The sequence below is a fragment of the Canis lupus genome, chromosome 16 (assembly GCF_048164855.1).
Source record: "Canis lupus baileyi chromosome 16, mCanLup2.hap1, whole genome shotgun sequence".
Classification (NCBI taxonomy): Eukaryota; Metazoa; Chordata; class Mammalia; order Carnivora; family Canidae; genus Canis; species Canis lupus.
The window spans coordinates 11,008,548-11,026,222 of NC_132853.1; the positions used below are offsets into that span (position 1 = coordinate 11,008,548).

Below are 17,675 nucleotides of genomic sequence, written 5' to 3' on the forward strand. Positions count from 1 at the left end.
GAGTTAGGGGCAGGTTCTGATGCCGGGAGCCTGTGGCCTACAGGGGTCCAGCCCTCTCTGCCCGGTGCACTTGGCATCCACACGACCACCAGCCACGGCTGCTTTCCTCCATTCGGCTCTGAGGAAGCCCAGCCGTAGTGGGCAGGATGGAAGCGCCCCAGAGCACCGGACTTGGGGTGCCAGCCATGGACTCACTGCTGCCCTCCCTGCAGCTTCCCCAGGCTTGTGAGGTGCTGACAGTGAGAAGCTCAGGCCTGAGACGATCCCAGGGGCACAAGTCACCCGGGAGCATCCTCTGCTTGATTATACTGGGGAGTCATTGCCCCCATGAAGCCCTATCTGGGGGCGATGTGCATGCGGGGACATCTCGTGTCTGGTTTCCTGCCTGGGAGGCCGGGTTTGTGGGGAAATCAGCCTCCCTCCCCACCAGGGAGGGCAAGCCCGGTCAATGGCCTTTGGCTTCCGGAACAGAACTCGGAAGTCCCAGGCCCCCTTGACTCTGGGGAATCTGAGGGCAGGCAGAGCTCCCAGTCCAGGGCACGGAGGTCCCATGGGGGACCTGTCTGCAAGTCCCGTCATTCCACGTCCTCGTGTTGCTCAGCCTTGAGTCATTCATTAAACATTCAAGAGACGCGTCCCCTGAAACCCTCTCCTCACATGCCCCGTGAGGCTGTTCTGAGCTTCCCATCTGCCTGCTGCGGCCAGAAGCATTCCCAGCACTGCCGGGGTGCTCGGGGTGACCACACAGGGCCCCCGTCCCACACCGGGTGGCCCCCCTCCTGCTGCTCCGGGTGCAGCATCCCTGCAGACCCTGCCCTCTCTGCCCTACCTCCTCCATCCTCCCTTGGCCACCCTGCGTCTTCTTTCTGGCCTCCGGGGTGTCCTCCTTTCCAGCTGTTTGGAAGTTTCTCCCAGATCCCCCAGACTGGTAGCCTCTGATGCCGCCCCCAGGTCAGATTTGCCTCCGGCCCCACCCGGGAGGGATCAGAGCTGCACAGAGCTTAGGGACTCAGCCTGGGCCAGGGAACCCTGAGTGGTGCACCTGCTTCCACGATGCATCACCAGCAGGGGTACAGGGGACATATCAGACCCGGTGCCACGCAGTCTCCTCATCTGTGCCCCAGGTGACCAGGGAAGGGCTCCTAGGAGTCCCTCACTGCCCCTTCTCCCACTGTGTCTTCTTTTGTTTGCTGATGTGTGTGTTTACTGTGTCCTCTCCCATCGGCTCCCTGAGGGGTGGGACTGGTCTTGTTCAGAGCCGAGCCTGGGCACACGCAGAAGGGGCTGCACATACTTGCAGGTGGGATGACCCCCAGCCCTAGAAGTAAGATCCGCGACCCCCAGGTTACGGATGAGGACATGAAGGCTCAGAGAGATGAAGCAACTGGCCCAAAGTCACACAGCTAGGAAAGGGTAAAGCAGGCTTCGAACCCAGGACTGTGGCTGCAAAGCTCTGCTCTTCATAATGATGCCCGAGGGTCCCTTGCCTTCCATGCCCTAGTCTCTGCCGGTGGCCCGCCAGCAGCAGATAGGAACAGAAGCCCCCGTCCCTCTCCCAGAGAACATAGAATCATTCCGTCACTCAATGAACATTTATCAAGCACCTACTGTTTCCTGGGCCCTGTGCTGGGCCTTGAGACATGGTGGTGAGCGAAGCCCAGTCCCTGCCCTTAGGGCTTTCATGTCTAGTGGGCAGGATGACAGGTGGTGATGCAGCAAGAGGGTGGCATGGTGAGGGAGAGCCATGCACTGTGATGGGGGCGTGGGGAGAGTCCCCTCACTGGCAGGAGAAGGGTGACAGCTGTGAGACACAGCTGGACCCTGCAAAGCAGACCGCGGTCCCAGCTATAAATGCTGAGGAATTGGGGAATGTGGTAGGAGCAATTAGGGAGGCTCCCTGGAGGAAGTGGCATTGGGCTGAGTCATGAGGATGGGGAAGGCCCGGATGAAGGAGGCAGCTGCAGACCCTACTGTGCTCACTGCGCTCTCGAGAGACCCTGCCCCAGGTGCATGTGGCCTGGAGCTTCAGGCCCCACTTCCTTCCAGAGTCCTTCACACCGGATCACAAGCCCCTGATGGGGGAGGCACCTGAGCTCCGGGGATTCTATCTGGGCTGTGGTTTCAACAGTGCAGGTGAGCACGAGGGCTGCCGTCTTGCACCCCCTACCCCCCTCAGAGCCCTTCTGGGCAGGCAGAGTGGGCATGGCTCAGAGAGTGGCAGCCCTGGGGGGGGACTGGGAGGAGGGAGGCCCTGCAGGGCAGGCTGAGGTCCTGGTAGCAGGACCTGGGGTGTGAGATCCAGGGCTTGAGGGGTGATGCTGGCTGCGGCCCCGGGGAGGGGGGGCTCTGGGGCCGATGGAAGACCTCTGGCTCCCCTCCTGCCAGGAATGATGCTGGGCGGCGGCTGTGGGCAGGAGCTGGCCCACTGGATCATCCAGGGGCGCCCGGAGAAGGACATGTACAGCTATGACATCAGGCGAGTGTGCCCCGGGACCCGTGCCCGGGATTACGTAGTGCGGGGTGCACGGTGAGGCCTATTCAGACAGGAGCCTTCGCTGGAATCCAGAGGGCTTCTTGGAAGAGGGACCCGTCAGGGAAGAAAGGGGGAAGGCTGCCAGAGGGGGCGGGGCTGCTAGGGGCAGTCCAGGCAACAGCTTGGGGGGCACCCCTGAGGGTGTTCAGCTGGCTCTGCTGCTATTGCCCTGCCCTGGACAGACCGCTTCCCTGGGGGACCCCAGCCGCAGTAGGGGTGACATCAGCTTGGCGTCCCCTGCCCCTCTGCCAACCTTGCCCCTCCCAGCCTGATGAAGACATTACACCCACTGGACCCGGGCAGGAGGGGGGATGTCTGGCCCCTACAGGCAGACAGATACTGAGGTTCCCTGACTGCCACCCCCTCCATGGCGCCTGGCACAGCAGTCTACTCTGTCACTGCCTCAGAGCTCGTCTGGGGCTGCGCCCACACGCTCCCAAGAGAGGAATGTTCCAGAAATGATAGCTGCAAGGGGCCTCGGGATGGGCCAGTCCTAGCCCTTCCTGCTACAAATAGTGAAAGGAGGCACCGATGGGGGAGGTTGCTTGCCTGAAGTCCCTCTGTGTGGGAGCTGAGGTGCACAGGGATGCAGCTTCCGGCCTCCCTGGTGTCAGTGAGGGCTTTGGCATTCAAACAGACTGCTCACCAGGGCTCACACCAGGCCTCATACCAGGCCTCACATCTGCCCTCACACTGGGCCTCACACCTGGTCTCACTCCTGACCTCACCCCTGGCCTCACCCCTGACCTCACCCCTGGCCTCACCCCTGGCCTCACCCCTGGCTTCACAGCAGGTCTTACACCTGGCCTCACCCCTGGCCTCACCCCTGGCCTCACCCCTGGCCTCACTCCTGGCCTCACACCTGGCCTCACACCAAGCCTCGGTGGGCAGCTCCCAGGTACCACGGCGTCCACAGCTGCAGAAGGAGCTGGCATGCCCGTACCCCCCCTGGGCTGAGGGAGGCTCTGCAGGGAGGGGGGTGTGCAGTCCTGGATTCAACAGGCCGCCTTAGGTCTGGGCTGGTGGAGACCCCAACGCTGCTCTCGAAGCCCCTCCCCCCCACCTCCCTCCATCAGCTACCTTCCTCAACAGGAGTGTTCTGTGACTGGTTTATGGCCAATAGAGTAGGCTGGGGCCTGGGGGTCACAGGTTGGGTGGAAGAGGGCATGGGGAAGGAACCCCTAAGAGCTGGGGCCTGGGGGTCACAGGTTGGGTGGAAGAGGGCATGGGGAAGGAACCCCTAAGAGCTGGGGTCTGGGGGTCACAGGTTGGGTGGCAGAGGGCATGGGGAAGGAACCCCTAGGAGCTGGGGCCTGGGAGTAATAGGTTGGGCAGCAGGGGGTACAGGGATGGAACCCCTTGGAGCTGAGGCCTGGTGAGTAGAGGTAGGGGCCATGAACTAGTCTACCCACCCTCTGGGCAGGTGGTTTCCCCATCTGTGGAATGGGAGCAGTGACCCACCTCTCGGAAGTGCCCCGAGGATCACACATACAATGCTTCTTTGGGTGCCTGGCGTAGGTCCGGAGTGCAGGCTGTGATTTCTAGTGAAAGTCCTTGGGGTCCCAGGAATTGGGGAGGAGGAGTCATTCCTTATTTGAGTGAGGAGGGTGGCTCGACCCCAGCCCTGGCCTTGGTCCTGGCCACAGGCCCCCTGCCCACCTGCTCACGGGAGGAACACTATAGCCAGGGCTGTGTGGCCACAGGGAGGTCCCTTCCCCTGCTGATCTGTGCTCGTGCTTTGGCTGCACTTGAGCCCATGTCCCTGCCACACGTGCACGTGCAGGTGTGAGCAGAGGAGATAGGTTCTGGCCGGCTGGGAGGTTGCCAGAGGGGCCCTGTCTGCTGGTGTAGGGATCACCCACACCTGCCCTGGGTCCAGCTTCTCCTCTTCTGTCCCAGAGGGCCTGAGGAAGGAGATCCAGCTCTCTCCAAATCCCCCAGCCGCCCCACCCCTGTCCCCTGACCCAGACCCAGACCCACCTTCCCAAAGCAGCTGGGAAGGTCACCAGTCTCATCCTGGGAGAATCATGTCAGCTCCTAGTGACTGGGGGTGAGTCTGACCAGGAAGGCTGACCTCCTGGTCTCTGTCCTCCCCACCTCAGCCCTTCCAGAGCCTGCCGTGCATTTCCAAGCTCCACGGCTCACTGCTTCTCCAGGAGCCCTCCCCAGACCCCTCAGCCGGGCTCCGTGGCTCCTGCTCCTGCAGCCTGTCCCGGAAGCTCCTGGCTCAGTGGTGGCCAGCACAAGCACAGGCTGGGTTCCCTCTCATGTGACATGGGTCAAACCAGGGGCATCCGTGGGGGGCCACTCTGAAGCTTAACAGCCAGGGTTCTTGCAGACGGCACTCAGCCCTGGGCCTGGTGCCTGAAAGGGGCTCCGGAGATCATCGTGGTGACTAGTGATAATCTCTGTAATAATAAGCTCAATTCTGTAGCCCTCACCCTCTGCCCCAGTCAGAACATCATGCTCACTAGAACTATGTGCAAAGTAAGAGTCCATTGGCCCCGTGGGGCTCGGGCAGGCAACAGCGAGGCTAAAGCACAGGGGAGGACATAGCTGATGAGGAGGCAGGCCTGGAGAATGCACGAGGTGCCAGCAGGTGGACCGTGAGGGAAGGGACAGACGGGGAGGCTGGTCCAAGCTGGGGATTCGGAGTGGGTTTGTGTGTGGGTGGAGCTGGGGCCCTGACAACCAGAGGGACAGCAGCTGTGCAGCTACGGCTGTCCGAAGAGAGCAGATGGACAAGCCCCTGGGTGGCGGGGCGGTTGCGCTCACAAAAGGCTGGAGGAGACGGCCATGTGGTGGTGTTGGGGGGGCGGTGAGAATGCTGAGCTGCCCAAGGCTCCCCAGTGGGAGAGTAGAGCCCAGGACCCCCTCCTGAACCCAAGCCACTGTGGTGGGGAGGACTCTGGTGGAGGGACGGGGGTCCAGTTTTGCCCTGGGTCCTGGGCCAGCCTTTCCCTAACAGGCACCCAAGGCAGTGACTGGCCCTTCCCTCTGGACAGGCGCTTCCACCACCTGCTCACGGACCACCGCCGCTGGATTCGCGAGCGCAGCCACGAGTCCTATGCCAAGAATTACTCTGTCGTCTTCCCCCACGATGAGCCCCTGGCAGGACGCAACATGAGAACAGACCCCCTGCACGAGGTACCACACCTAGACAGGCACGGTGACGCTCGGGGTGTCCAGGGTACTGGGGTGACCGAAGGGCATGTGGCACCCCAGTTCCCGGGTGGATAAGGCGATGAGGGGGCCCATTCACTCCCAGGGTCTGGCGAATAGAATGTGCTCAGGGCACATACCCAGGAGCCCTCCTCCCCGACTACTGACGGCAAGGGTTCTGAGTGGCAGGTGCAGTGCAGGTGTGCACATGCCGGGGAGACGTGCTCCTGCTTGGGGAACCTGTTTTGGGTGCCTCTCCTCCCCGGCAAACTTCTGCTTGTATGATGAAACCCGCTGTCAGACGCCCTGCCCAAGGCCTGGCCCCCGACACCCCGGGCACCTGCCCTGTGCTCCCAGCCACGCACTCTTTGCTTATCTAAGAGCCCTGGGAGCAGGAGCTGTGCCCCAGGTCTCTCTGGCTCCTGAGCACTGAGCACAGAGCCTGACTCTGAGTATGTGTCCAGGGAGTGTTTGTTGAAGGGGTGGATGAGGGAGGGGAGGCGGGAGGGCAGGCTGATGGAGCAGGCACACTGAAGCTGAATAAAGAAATCTTCATCTGGGACTCCAGAGCCTGGACCCCAGAGGGACCCAGTGTCCATTGCACCTCCCAGAGACTGGGGCTCCCAGGCTGCCCAGCCTCTGGGCTCAGAGGGCGAGCTAGGATCTCGGGCCACACACGTCTCCTGCTCTCTGCAGCCTGCGCGGGGCTTTATTCACCACCCGCAATCCTGACTGACAGCTCCAGGGCCTCCCCAGCAAACACGGGGCTCGCTTGATGGCTGTGCAAGGAGATGGGCTCGGAAGCACCACTCAGAAGAGTACAGCTTTGCCCAAAAGGCACATGGCAGGGACAGGAGCCCCCCTGCCCGGGGAGAAATCTCAGTTCACCCACGCTTCCACTTCTCGTCCACCTCGTCCACCCCGGCCATGACACCTCCCAGCCATGGATTGTTTTATTAGAGGAGCCAACCCCGTCTCCCCCAATCTTCCCTCCTTGGGGAGGTGACTTCTCCCTGGGTGCACACGACTCTATCACTCACTGCGGGGAGGGGGTGGGGTTCTGTATCCTCGATTGCTGCCCCCTTGGACGTCCAAGGAGGACATTTCTGAGGTGTCGCCCGTTGGCAGGGTGACCTCGGCCACTTGTCTGCCTGCTCGGGGTCTGGGTGGTCCACGGGAGGCGGCGGACGCAGCTGGTCCGGGCCCTAGGGCGACCATCCGTCAGGCCTGGCCCTGCCACACCCCGCTTCTGAAGCCGCTCAGTCCTGGGCTCTGGGCCCCTTGGCCAGTCCACCAGGGTTGCCGGTGGACACAGGGCTCTTCCAAACATGGGAGCGGAGATTTTTTTTTCCCCCCAAACCAAATTTATTTTCAAAGAAATCTGCCACAATGGTACCTGACTGTCCCTGTGATATTGTGACTTATAATAAGAAATAAGTATTTAGCCTTTGCCTGGTTCTGGGTCTGGCACAGAGTTCAGAAGCTTTGGAATTTCCTAAGGAATGAGATCCATAAAGGTGCCATTTGTTATGTTAATGGGATGATTTAGGGCCCAACCTAAGGATAGAGGCTGCCCACCAGGGAACCTGGCTGGATGCTGCATGATTAGAGGATTAGAATTTCCAGTCCCACCAGGCCGGGCCGGCTGCTGGGGAGGATGTTGGGCTGCAGGTGGACTCCATCACCAGCGGCCACTGATTCCATCAGTCGCGCCTACATAATGAGGCCTTCGTAAACACCCCAAGGAAGGGGTGCAGAGACCTTCTGGGCCGGCGAGAGTGAAGAGATTTGATCAGAGCAGTTCCTGGAGCCCGTCCCCACACCTGGCCCTACGCCCCCCTTGCATCTGGCTGTTCCTGACCCATAACCTACGGTACACCAGCAATCCGACGGGTAAAACCTCTCTCTGAATCTCGTGAGCTGCCCTAGCAAATCCATCCAACCCGAGGATGGGGTCCTGACCCAGGGCTGGTCGGTCTGAAGCACAAGTGACAGCTGTGAGTGGGAAGTGGGGATAGTCTCGCGGCCCTGGGCCCCCGGCCTGGGGACTCTGATGCCATCCACGGCCAGACAGTGTCGGAATGGAGCCAGATTCTTGGCCATGGTCCTGGTGTCTGAGAATCATTTGGTGTTGTGTGGGTGGTCCTCGTGCTTGCACGTGTGAGCCGGGCCCAGGAAACCAATTTAGATCTGTTACATTTTTGTCTTATGGTAAAGTACACATAACACAAAATTTGCCATTTTAACCATTTTAAAGCCTAAAATTCAGGGAGATTAGGGACACTCACAGTGCTGTGTGACCATCACCACCACCTGGTTCCGGAAATAGTTTCTTCGCCCCTAAAGGGGACCCTATGCCTGTGACACAGGGCTTTCTCCCTGCCCTCGGCCCCACCCACGAAAACCACTGGTGTGTTTTTCTGTCTCTGTGAGTTTGCCCATTCTGGACATTTCACGTAAGTGGAGCCACACCGCATGTGGCCTTCTTTCCCTCTGCCTGTTGTGTGTGAGGCTGGCCCGTGGTACATGGCGTGTCGGGACTCCATTGCCTCCTAGGACTGAGTCCTACTGGGCCGAGCCGGCATGCCGGCTCGGTTACCCGCCTGTCCCTGTCGGTGGACACTGGCGTGGCTTCCACCTGCCGGCTGCCGTGCACATGGGTGTGCCGAGACCTGTTGCATCCCTGTCGCCGCTTCTCCTGGGAATACACCAAGATAGCACAGACTGGGGGTGGGGATGCTGAGACCATAGAAACTCCTCTGTCCCTGTTCTGGAGACTGGGCCCCACCCCTATGCCTTCATTCTACCCTAACCCCCTCTTCATGGGCTCCATCTCCAAATGGGGTTCCAGTGGGGGATTAGGGCTCTCGCATAGAAATTTGGGGGATGCAGTTCTGTCCCTAGCAGATGTGTCGGTAGGTAGGGGGCTCCTGGAGCAGGGCCGGGGGCGCTGGGCTGGGGCTCTGGGGCAGGAGTTGGATCCTGGTTCTGGTAGGAGGACCTCTTTACCCTCTGCTCCCTGGGGTATAAAGCAGCTGATTTGGTCACTCGCCGCCCTGCGGGGGGTAGTCTGGCCCCGCCTGAAGGGTGCTTGTTCCTCACCCCTACCCAGGAGCTACTCGCAAGAGGCTGCGTGTTCCAGGAGCGACAGGGCTGGGAGCGGCCGGGATGGTTTACTCCCCAAGGCACAGCTCCGGTGAGTAGGCCTTGGGGGGCCTGTGTGGCTGCGCCCCCCCTGCAGATCTGCCTGTGTCTGCCGTGAGCGCAGGGCCCCTCCCTGCAGATGTCCCCGGGGCTGTCACTCACCACCCCAGCAGCCAGGCCTTCCATAAGCCCGGGGCCCCTGGGGAAGCTGGTGTTTCACAGTGAGGAGGCCGCAAGACCTCCCCCACCCCCGCCACTGTGTGTAGGAGAAATTAGCACATCTTCTCATAATTTCATTCGTATATTTTTGGCAACTGCAACTGTTATTTTATGTTAGTAGGAGGATTCAGGACAAAATTAGGGATTCTGTGTTAGTTTGTAAGCTAGGATTTCACAGCCTCCTGGCCTCTGGGTGCCTTCCAGGGGGCTCCCCATCCCCCCAGGGCCTCCCATGGGTCCAGGGTGTCAGAAACAAAGCCAAACCATCCCACTTGTGAAACTCAGGGGCTGGGGTTCGCTGGAGCAGGCGATGTGGTGTTTTCAGCCCAATTGGGGGGATAGTTCTGATCTGGATTTGTGCAAATTGAAATCCCTCTCCTGTTGCTGTGTTTTTCAAGACCCCTTCCCTTGTAACCACCTCCCATCTCCATAGCAACCCGCGGCCCAAGGGCAGTCCCAGGGCATCCTGACAGAGGCCAGAGCTCACTAATGCTCAGAGGTCAGCGTCCTCAGTACCCTCCGTCCTGGTCCCTTCTCCCATCAGCCCGTAGAGATCCTTGCTCCCTGCCCAGGAGCATGGAGCTCCCCTTGAGGTCCTCATCACTGAAGGGACAGGCACACAACGAGGACCCAGTGAGGATGGAGGAGGCGGGCTCTCTAAGCCAGCAGGGGGAACAGACTGCCCTGGGGGCTGAAAGGCTGGGGCCACCAGTATCCAGGATGGGATGGGGCTTCAACAGAGCCCTCTGCATCCTGCCTTGCCTGTCCCAGGAAGCCCCTGTCCCCTGGAATCCCTGGGAGAGCAGAGGACACTGGATGGGCAGGTTCTGTGCCCTCTCACCTGGGAGCCATCCTGGGAGTCCAGGACACGGGGTGACAAGACGTCCCCCAAATCCCGGATGCCCAGCCAGGCTGCAGAGAGCAGGGATGTCCCTTCTGGGGCCCCAGGGGCCAGCAAGAGCCGTGCCTGCTGGGCAGGGTGACAACTGTCTGCAGAGGCCCCTCCCTGTGGCCAGGGCTTAAGTGGGGCTGGAGAGAGCAGAGCGGCCCCACTCAGAACTGTGCACTCAGCTGTTACCTGTCACAGGAGGCTGGGCAGGGCTGGGCAGGGGTGAGAGGTGACAGTTGACCGACTCCCTCAGTAGCAGCAGGGGCGAAGAGGGGCCTCTGGGCCTGTGGACATCTCAGAGCTGCCAACAGCGTGCAAGACAGGCCAAGGCCGGTGGCAGAGTAGGAGCCAGCCCCTGGGGCTCACCCGCCTCCAGGTCTGTTGGGTACTTGCCTGGGACCTAGGTCAAGCTTTAATCTCTCTGCCCTAGTTTCCTGCCTGGAGAAAGGACCTCCTTCCCTAGAAGTTTGAGGCACTTGGAGCAGGGCGTGGTCCTGATTGCCAAGGCAATGGCATTGGCCCCCGAGATGAGGGGTCACCCTCTTCCTCAGTGAGCCAGTTCTGGGGCCTTATCCTGCTTCCTTACCCTTGAGTTGAAAGCCAAACGGTGGCTCTGATGTCTCAGGTGACCCACCCTTGCCTCCCTGTCAGCCCCGTCTCCCCCTATCCTGCTATGCCCAAGGTCTCCATCCTTCTGGGCCCCAACCAGCACAGCCCACCCTCTCTACCGGCCCAGCTCTCAGACACACCGCCACCACAGAGATCACAGTGTCATGTGTGCAAGGGGTTAGAGACATGAGCCCCTTCTCCCCTCTTCCTGCCCCTGCACCCACAGCACACCCCTCTGGAGGGCAGCCAGGTGAGGCTGGACCAGATTGCCTGCTCTATCTTTGCCTCTGCAGGACCCAGCTCCCTGCCTGCCAGGCACACGTGTGTGTGTGTGTGTGTGTGTGTACGTGCGTGTGTAGGGAGGGACAGAGGGACAGAGGAAAGAGAGGAGTAGGAGGGTGGAGGACGTGACGAGCATGTCTTCTTGCAGGTTCTGCAGTACGACTACTATGGGGCCTACGGAAACCAGGCGCACGAGGACTACACCTACGGCTGCCTGCTCGGGGACGAGTACACATTCGACTTCCCGCCGCACCATGACGTGGTCAGTACCAAGTGCCCCCCTCCCTGGTGGAGAGAAAGTCAGGCTCCTGGGAGAGCTGGCCCTTAGGGTCCCTCAGGAGTCCTGCCAGAGGCTCTGCGGGCTCCCTCCTGTCCACCCCCATGTTGGGCTGACTCCGTTTTGAGGAGGAATCAGTAAGGTTTGCCCCTCTGCCCTCTTCTGTACCAAGGCTTGGGTCTTAGGTGGGGGCCGCCCCTCTCTGAGCCAGTGTCTCTCCTGCCCTGGAGCTGCTCTGGGACTTGCCTGCATGAGACTGTGTGTGTGACCAGCTCCTCCCTCTGGGCCCAGCACCCAGCACCGTGGGTTTCCATCTGTGGCTCTTGCAGAGTAGATTGAGGACACAGAGATCCCGGGGTGGCCCTCGAGGGGACAAACAGAGAGCCTGTGGCCTGGGGTCTGCTTACCGCCCCTCTGGCTCCAGCAGCGGGCAGGTGAGGCTGTGCAGCGCCCCAGCCCGAGTGTCTGGCCCCCTGCTCCCGCTGGGGTGGGGGTGACGAGGTCCTGAGGCCTCGGAAATGTTCTCACAGGCAGTTTCTGCAGAAAACAACACTAGCTTCCACGCCGAGTGGCCCAGCCATGCAGTAAAGGGATTCACCAGTAGGACACGGCCCAGCCTGTGTCCCCGTGGCTCATACAATCAGTCCCCCCCCATGTGGGAGTGGAGCCAAGGCCTCCACCTGCGGGTGCCTGACCCAGGAGGGAAGGCAGCCAGCCAGCTTCCTGGGGGTGTGGCCCATGAGGTCACCTGGGGTCCTGGCTCAGAAGGGCCCTGCGCCAGAGCAGCACTCTGCTGTTGCCACCTTGAAACTCCGAATACTTTTGGAACCATGGCACAGGGTTCCATGTTGCCCTGGGCCTCACAAATGCTACAGCTGGACCCGTGACACCCCCCTCCCCCTGCCCCGGGCTTGCTCTCGTGGAGGAATCACTGGGGGAGGGGCTTGGGACGTGGAAGCCAGAGGCACATGCATCCAGAAGCTCCTGGAGTCCCTGGCGTCGCATCTCAGGAAGCGAAGGGGGCTCTGTCTGGCACTTCGGCACCCGCACCTCCTAGGGCCTGCAGGACGTCTGGCCCTCGGGGATGTGAGAGCTCGGAGGGGATGCCAACTTGGCTTGGAGGCTTCATCCAGCCTCCGCAAATGCGCCTGAACAGTCCTGAAGCATGAAACACGCATTTGTTCTCAGCGTTGGCAAGCGCCCCAGCCTGGGGAGACGAGAGTCAGCCCCGAGACTGGAGTTTTACTCTGGGCCCCCAGGTACAGCCCCAGCAGCGTCAGCCAAGGTCCCGTAGCGCCCTACCAGTTGCAGGAGCTGCACAGAGGGTGGTGGTGTCTGCAGGGGGGTGGGAGTGGCAGCATTTGGGGCTCGGGTATGGCACAGAGCCGGTGGGGTGCCAGCCCTCCTGGGGGAGCCCAATCAGGGCCTTGGCCAGTGTCCCTGGTGTAAATACTCTCACCACTCACTCCGACGCACCCACACGGTGCCACCGGATGTGGAACTAGAGGAGACGTGCCACCAGACAGACGTGGTGTGGGCGCATCTATGGTCTTCCAGCTGGGTGGCCCCCCGGCAGACCGCGTCTCCTCCCTGGGCCTGGGAGGGCACTGGGCATGAGGTGGCTCACGGCAGTTTCCTCGGGGATGGTGGACGAAGCACAGGATGGGAGGAGGTGATGCAGGTCCCTGGCACACAGTGAGTGCTCGGCGAGGGGTAGTTTGCTGCTACAATTTTTTCTTCTCTCATCACAATAAGGCTGGCGCCTGTGCTTGGAGGTTGGGTGACATGTTCCGAGCAAAGGAGCAGGGACGCCGTGATAGGAGACAAGGGGAAAAACGCACGGAGGACCTGGCTGGGGCTTTGATGACTACCAGCAGGGCTGTTCTACTCTTTTAAAAAAAACAAAACAAAACAAAACAAAAGCAAAAAAACAACAGCTTTTTTGAGATGGACCTCACATACCGTACGACCCATCCTTCTGAAATGCACAAGTCCATGTTCATTAGTCACTCCTGGGGCAGGGCAGCCGTCACCACAATCTGATGTCAGAACATATTTGTCCACCTGCCGAGGAAACCCTGGAACCTCTAACCATCACCCCCATCCCCCCACCCTCGGGCACCCACTCAGCTACTTCTGTCCCCTACACATTCTCCTCTCTGGGACATTTCAGAGCAGTGGACTCATACAATCAGTCTTTTGTGACTGGCTTCTTTCACCCAGCTCGGTATTTTTAAGGTCCATCCACGTTTTAGGGCGTATCCATTACATCCTTGCTCTGTATTCTGAGCGGTATTGCGTGATATGGATATATGGCAGTGTGTCTGGTCGTCTGCGGACAGACACTTGAGGTGTCTCCACGTCTTGGCTGCTGTGAATAACGTCGCTAGGATCCTGCCCAGACAGGGGTCTGCGTGGACAGAGGCTTTCATTTCTCATGGGTAGATGCTAGCAGTGGCATGGCTGGGTCATGTGGGAATGTGACACTTCATTTGAGGACCCACCAGCCCTTTTCCAAAGTGGCTGTGCTGTTTCACATCGCCACCCACAGCACGGAGGGTTCTGGCTTCTCCACATCCTCGCCACCACTTGTGATGCTCTCTCTTTGATCCTAACCATCCTGGTGGGTGTGAAGTGGAGAGTATCTCATTGGAGGTTTGAGCTGCATTTCCCTACAGGCTGATGATGTGGAGCATCTTCTCATGTGCTCATTGGCCATTTGTACATCTTCTTTGGAGAAATGTCTATTCAGACACCTTGCTCATTTTAATTTGGGCTCTTGGTCTTTTTATTGAGTCATGAGAGTTGTTGTTATATTTGGGTGCACGTCTCTTACCAGACTTCTGCGTGCACATATTTTCTCCCTTTTTCTGGCTTGTCTTTTCCCTTTCTTGATGGTAGTGTTGGCAGCACAAAAGGTCGAATTTTGGTGAAGTCCAACCTGTGGATTGTTTCTCTTGCTGCCTGTGCTGTGGGTGTTGTATTTCAGAAGTGCATTTCCTCACCTGAGGCCACAAAGACCTACTCTCATATTTTCTCCTAAGAATTATATAGGTTTAGCTCTTTTTTAAAAAGATTTTATTTATTTATTCATAGAGACAGAGAGAGAGGCAGAGACACAGGCAGAGGGAGAAGCAGGCATCATACAGAGAGCCCGATCTCTGGGACTTGATCCAGGGTCTCCAGGATCACGCCCTGGGCTGCAGGCAGTGCTAAACCACTGCGCCACCGGGGCTGCCCATAGGTTTAGCTCTTATTCCTAGGTCTGTGACCCACTCTGACTAAAGTTTTGTATGGTGTGAGAAACGGGTCCAGCTTCCTTCCCTGCATGTGGCCGTCCAGCTGCGTCGGCGCCACGTGTTGAAGAGCATCACCCATGCATGGCCTTCCCATCCATGGAAAATCAGTGGGCCATAAGTGTGAGGGTTGATTTCTGGACTGTCAACCTGATTTCAGTGATCTAGATGCATGTCCTGTGTGAGCGCTCCCCATCTTGATTACAGTAGTTTTGTAGCGAGTTTTGAGATCGGGAAGCGTGAATCTCCCAGATGTGTCTTTCCTTTTCAAGATTGTTTTAAATATTCTGGATCAGAATTGAATTTCCTTATGAATTTTAGGCTCAGTTTGTCCATTTCTCCCAAGAAGCCAACAGTAATTTTGATGGGGATTATGTGGAATCTGGATCAATTTGGAGAGTTGTCATCTTAGCAATAGCCAAGTCTTCATTTTGTAAACGTGGGATGTCATTCCACTCATTTAAGTCTTCTGCAATTTCTTTAAAAAATGTTGTCGAGTTCTTAGATTTCTAGTTTTGCCCTTCTTTGGTTAAATTTATTCATCAGTATCTAAAAATTCTTTTCGATGATGTAAGTAGAATTATTTTCCTAATTTCATTTTTGACTGTTCATTGTTAGTGAAATGAAAAACAACACAATCGTTTTTATTTGTCTGCTGTACATTGACCTTGTTGAACTATTTTGTTCCTTGTAGTAGTTTTTTAGTGGGTTCTTAGGATTTCCTATGTGCAAAATCATGTTACCTGCAAATAGAAATCGTTTTATTCCTTCTTTTCCCAGCTTGATTCCTTTTATTACTTTTTCTTGCCTAATTGCTGCCCTGGTTGGAACCTCCAGTATGATGCTGAGTAGAAGTAGCAGAGCAAACAGCTGTCCTGTTTCTGATCTTAGAAGGGACATTTTTCACTCTTTCCCTGTTATGTACTATAATATCAGCCGTGGACTTTTTGTACATGCTCTTAATCAGGTTGAGGAAGTTCCCTCCTATTCTGAGATTATTGAATATTTCTTATGATGAAAGGGGTTGGATTTTATCAACTACTTTATCTGCATTTATAGGGATGATCATATAGTTCTGTTTTGGGTTCTATTAATATGCTGTGTTCCATCCGTTGATGGAAACTCCCATTCCCAGGAGAGATCCCTCTTGATCATGGCGTGTATTCCTTTTCATGTGTTGTTCAATTCAGTTCACTAGTGTTTTGTTGAGGGCGTCTGTATCTATTTTCATGAGGGATATTGGCCTCCTTTTCTTAGGGAGTCTTTGCATTTGGCATTAGGGTGATGCTGACCTCGTGAAACAAGTTAGGAATGATTTCCTACTCTTCTATTCTTGTGTGTGTATGTGAATTTTGTGAAGATTCAGTATTAATTCTTCTTGGAATTTTTGATAGAATTCACCAGTGAAGCCATCTGGACTCGGGCTTTTCCTTAGAGGGAGTTTTAAATTACTAGCCCAATCTCTTTTTGTTATGGATCTATTCAGATTTTCTATTTCTTCTTCAGTTTTAGTTACTTGTGTCTTTCTAGGAATCTGTCCATTTCCTGTCTCACGACGTGTTGGTGGACGAGTATGCGTGGTATCCCCTTAGAATCCTTTTATTGCCGTAGGGTAGGTAGTGATGTTTTCCGTCTTTCATACCCAATTTAGTACTTTGAATCTTCTCTCTTATTTCCTTTGTGAGTCTAACTGAAGGCCTGTTAATTTCATTGATCCTTTCATAGAACCAATATGTGTTTGCTAATTTTCTCAACTTTTCTATTCCCTATTTCATTTATGTCCATTCTGGCCTTTATCGTGTCTTTCCTCCTGCTTCATCTGGCTTAATCCACTCTTCTTTTTCTAGTTTCTCCAAGTGGGAAGCTGAGGCATCAATGTGAGAGCTTCTTCTGCAATGGAGGCATTCAGAGGTGTAATGTCTCTGTGAGCACGGCTCTGACTTCGTTCCCTCTGTTTCCATGTACCGCATTTCCATCAGCATCCTTCTCCAAGTACCCCTGTGAATGTTTTCTTTGATCCTTTGGTTATTCAGAAGTGTGCCAGTTAATGTCACTTACATGTGAACTCTCCAATTTTCCTCCTACTATTGATTCCGAATGAAATCCCACTGTGGTCCAATATCATGCTGTGTGTGATCTTAATCCTTTTGAACGTACATACTGCCTCTTTTATGGCATGTGAGCCGCCCTGGAGAACGTTCCCTGTGCTGGAGAAGAATGTCACGGTGTGCCCCAGCTGGGAAGGGGCGGGAGTCTCAGGGCAGGTGTGCAGCAAAGAGCACAGTGCCCCGTGCTCTGGAGGAGGCGCATCTCAGAGCCCTCATGGCGTCGCTCATTCCCCGGAACTTTTCAGATCAAGAAGGAGTGTCTGGCCTGTAGAGGAGCTGCTGCTGTGTTCAACATGTCCTACTTCGGGAAGTTCTATCTGGTGGGCTTGGATGCGAGGAAGGCTGCCGACTGGCTCTTCTCTGCTGATGTCAGCCGACCCCCAGGTACGACCTCCAGAGGGCCATGCTCCTTTCCCTCTCCGGCACCAGGAAAAATTCCATGGGCACTGCCCTGGGGACTGACCCTGTCCCCACTGGGCTCCTCTAGCTCATGGCTCTGCCCCATGGCCTGACCCTGGGCTCCCTGTGTCTAGACCCCTCTGCCCTTATTGCTAAGACCCAGCCCTTAGGCCCCCGGCACCTTCCTCCATCCCTCCTCCCCACCCTCCTTCTTTACTTTGTTCCAGAAAGGGTAAAAGGCATCAGGGCCTCAGCAAACATGTCCTGGGAACATGGAACCCATTTAGTCACCCCCATAGGAAGAGTCTCCCCAAACAGGGTTTCCAGAATTCAATGAAAATACAAGAAGCTCAGATAAATTTGAGACTCAAGTGAAGAATGAACGGTGTTTATGTATAGGTGTGTCCCATGTAATATTTGGGATATTCACCTCCTTTTTTATTTACTACCCTCCGCCCACCTGTCCATCCACCTAACAACTCACCACCCATCCTCCTCTGTATTAGCACCTTGGCGCTGCTGTAACAAAGCACCACAAACTGGGTGACTTTAAACAATCAAAACATATCTGACAGTTTGGGAGGCTTGAAGTTTGTGAGTAAGGCGGGGCTATGTTCCCTCTGAGACCGTAGGTAGGACCCTTGGCAGCCTCTCCTGGAGGTTCCTAGGAGTTCCTAGGCTATGGCTGCATCCCTGTGGTCTCTGCCCTGTTGTCACACAAGCTTCTCCCTGCTTGTCGTCTTCTTATTAAGGACGC

At 56.9% G+C, this 17,675-nt stretch overlaps 1 protein-coding gene across 3 annotated transcripts in view; it reads left to right on the top strand.

The window, feature by feature from the left end:
• The window catches only part of SARDH (sarcosine dehydrogenase), a 63,257-nt gene that overhangs the window by 15,995 nt on the left and 29,587 nt on the right, over positions 1-17,675 (top strand). For all 3 annotated transcript variants that reach the window (XR_012008462.1, XM_072778574.1, XM_072778573.1), the window contains 6 exons: positions 2,047-2,133; positions 2,386-2,476; positions 5,539-5,680; positions 8,808-8,891; positions 10,987-11,100; positions 16,765-16,903. Coding sequence is in view for 2 of the 3 variants with exons in the window: in XM_072778574.1 (XP_072634675.1) it covers positions 2,047-2,133; positions 2,386-2,476; positions 5,539-5,680; positions 8,808-8,891; positions 10,987-11,100; positions 16,765-16,903 (657 nt within the window). In the remaining variant the exon portion in view is untranslated. The remainder of the gene's footprint in view (positions 1-2,046; positions 2,134-2,385; positions 2,477-5,538; positions 5,681-8,807; positions 8,892-10,986; positions 11,101-16,764; positions 16,904-17,675) is intronic.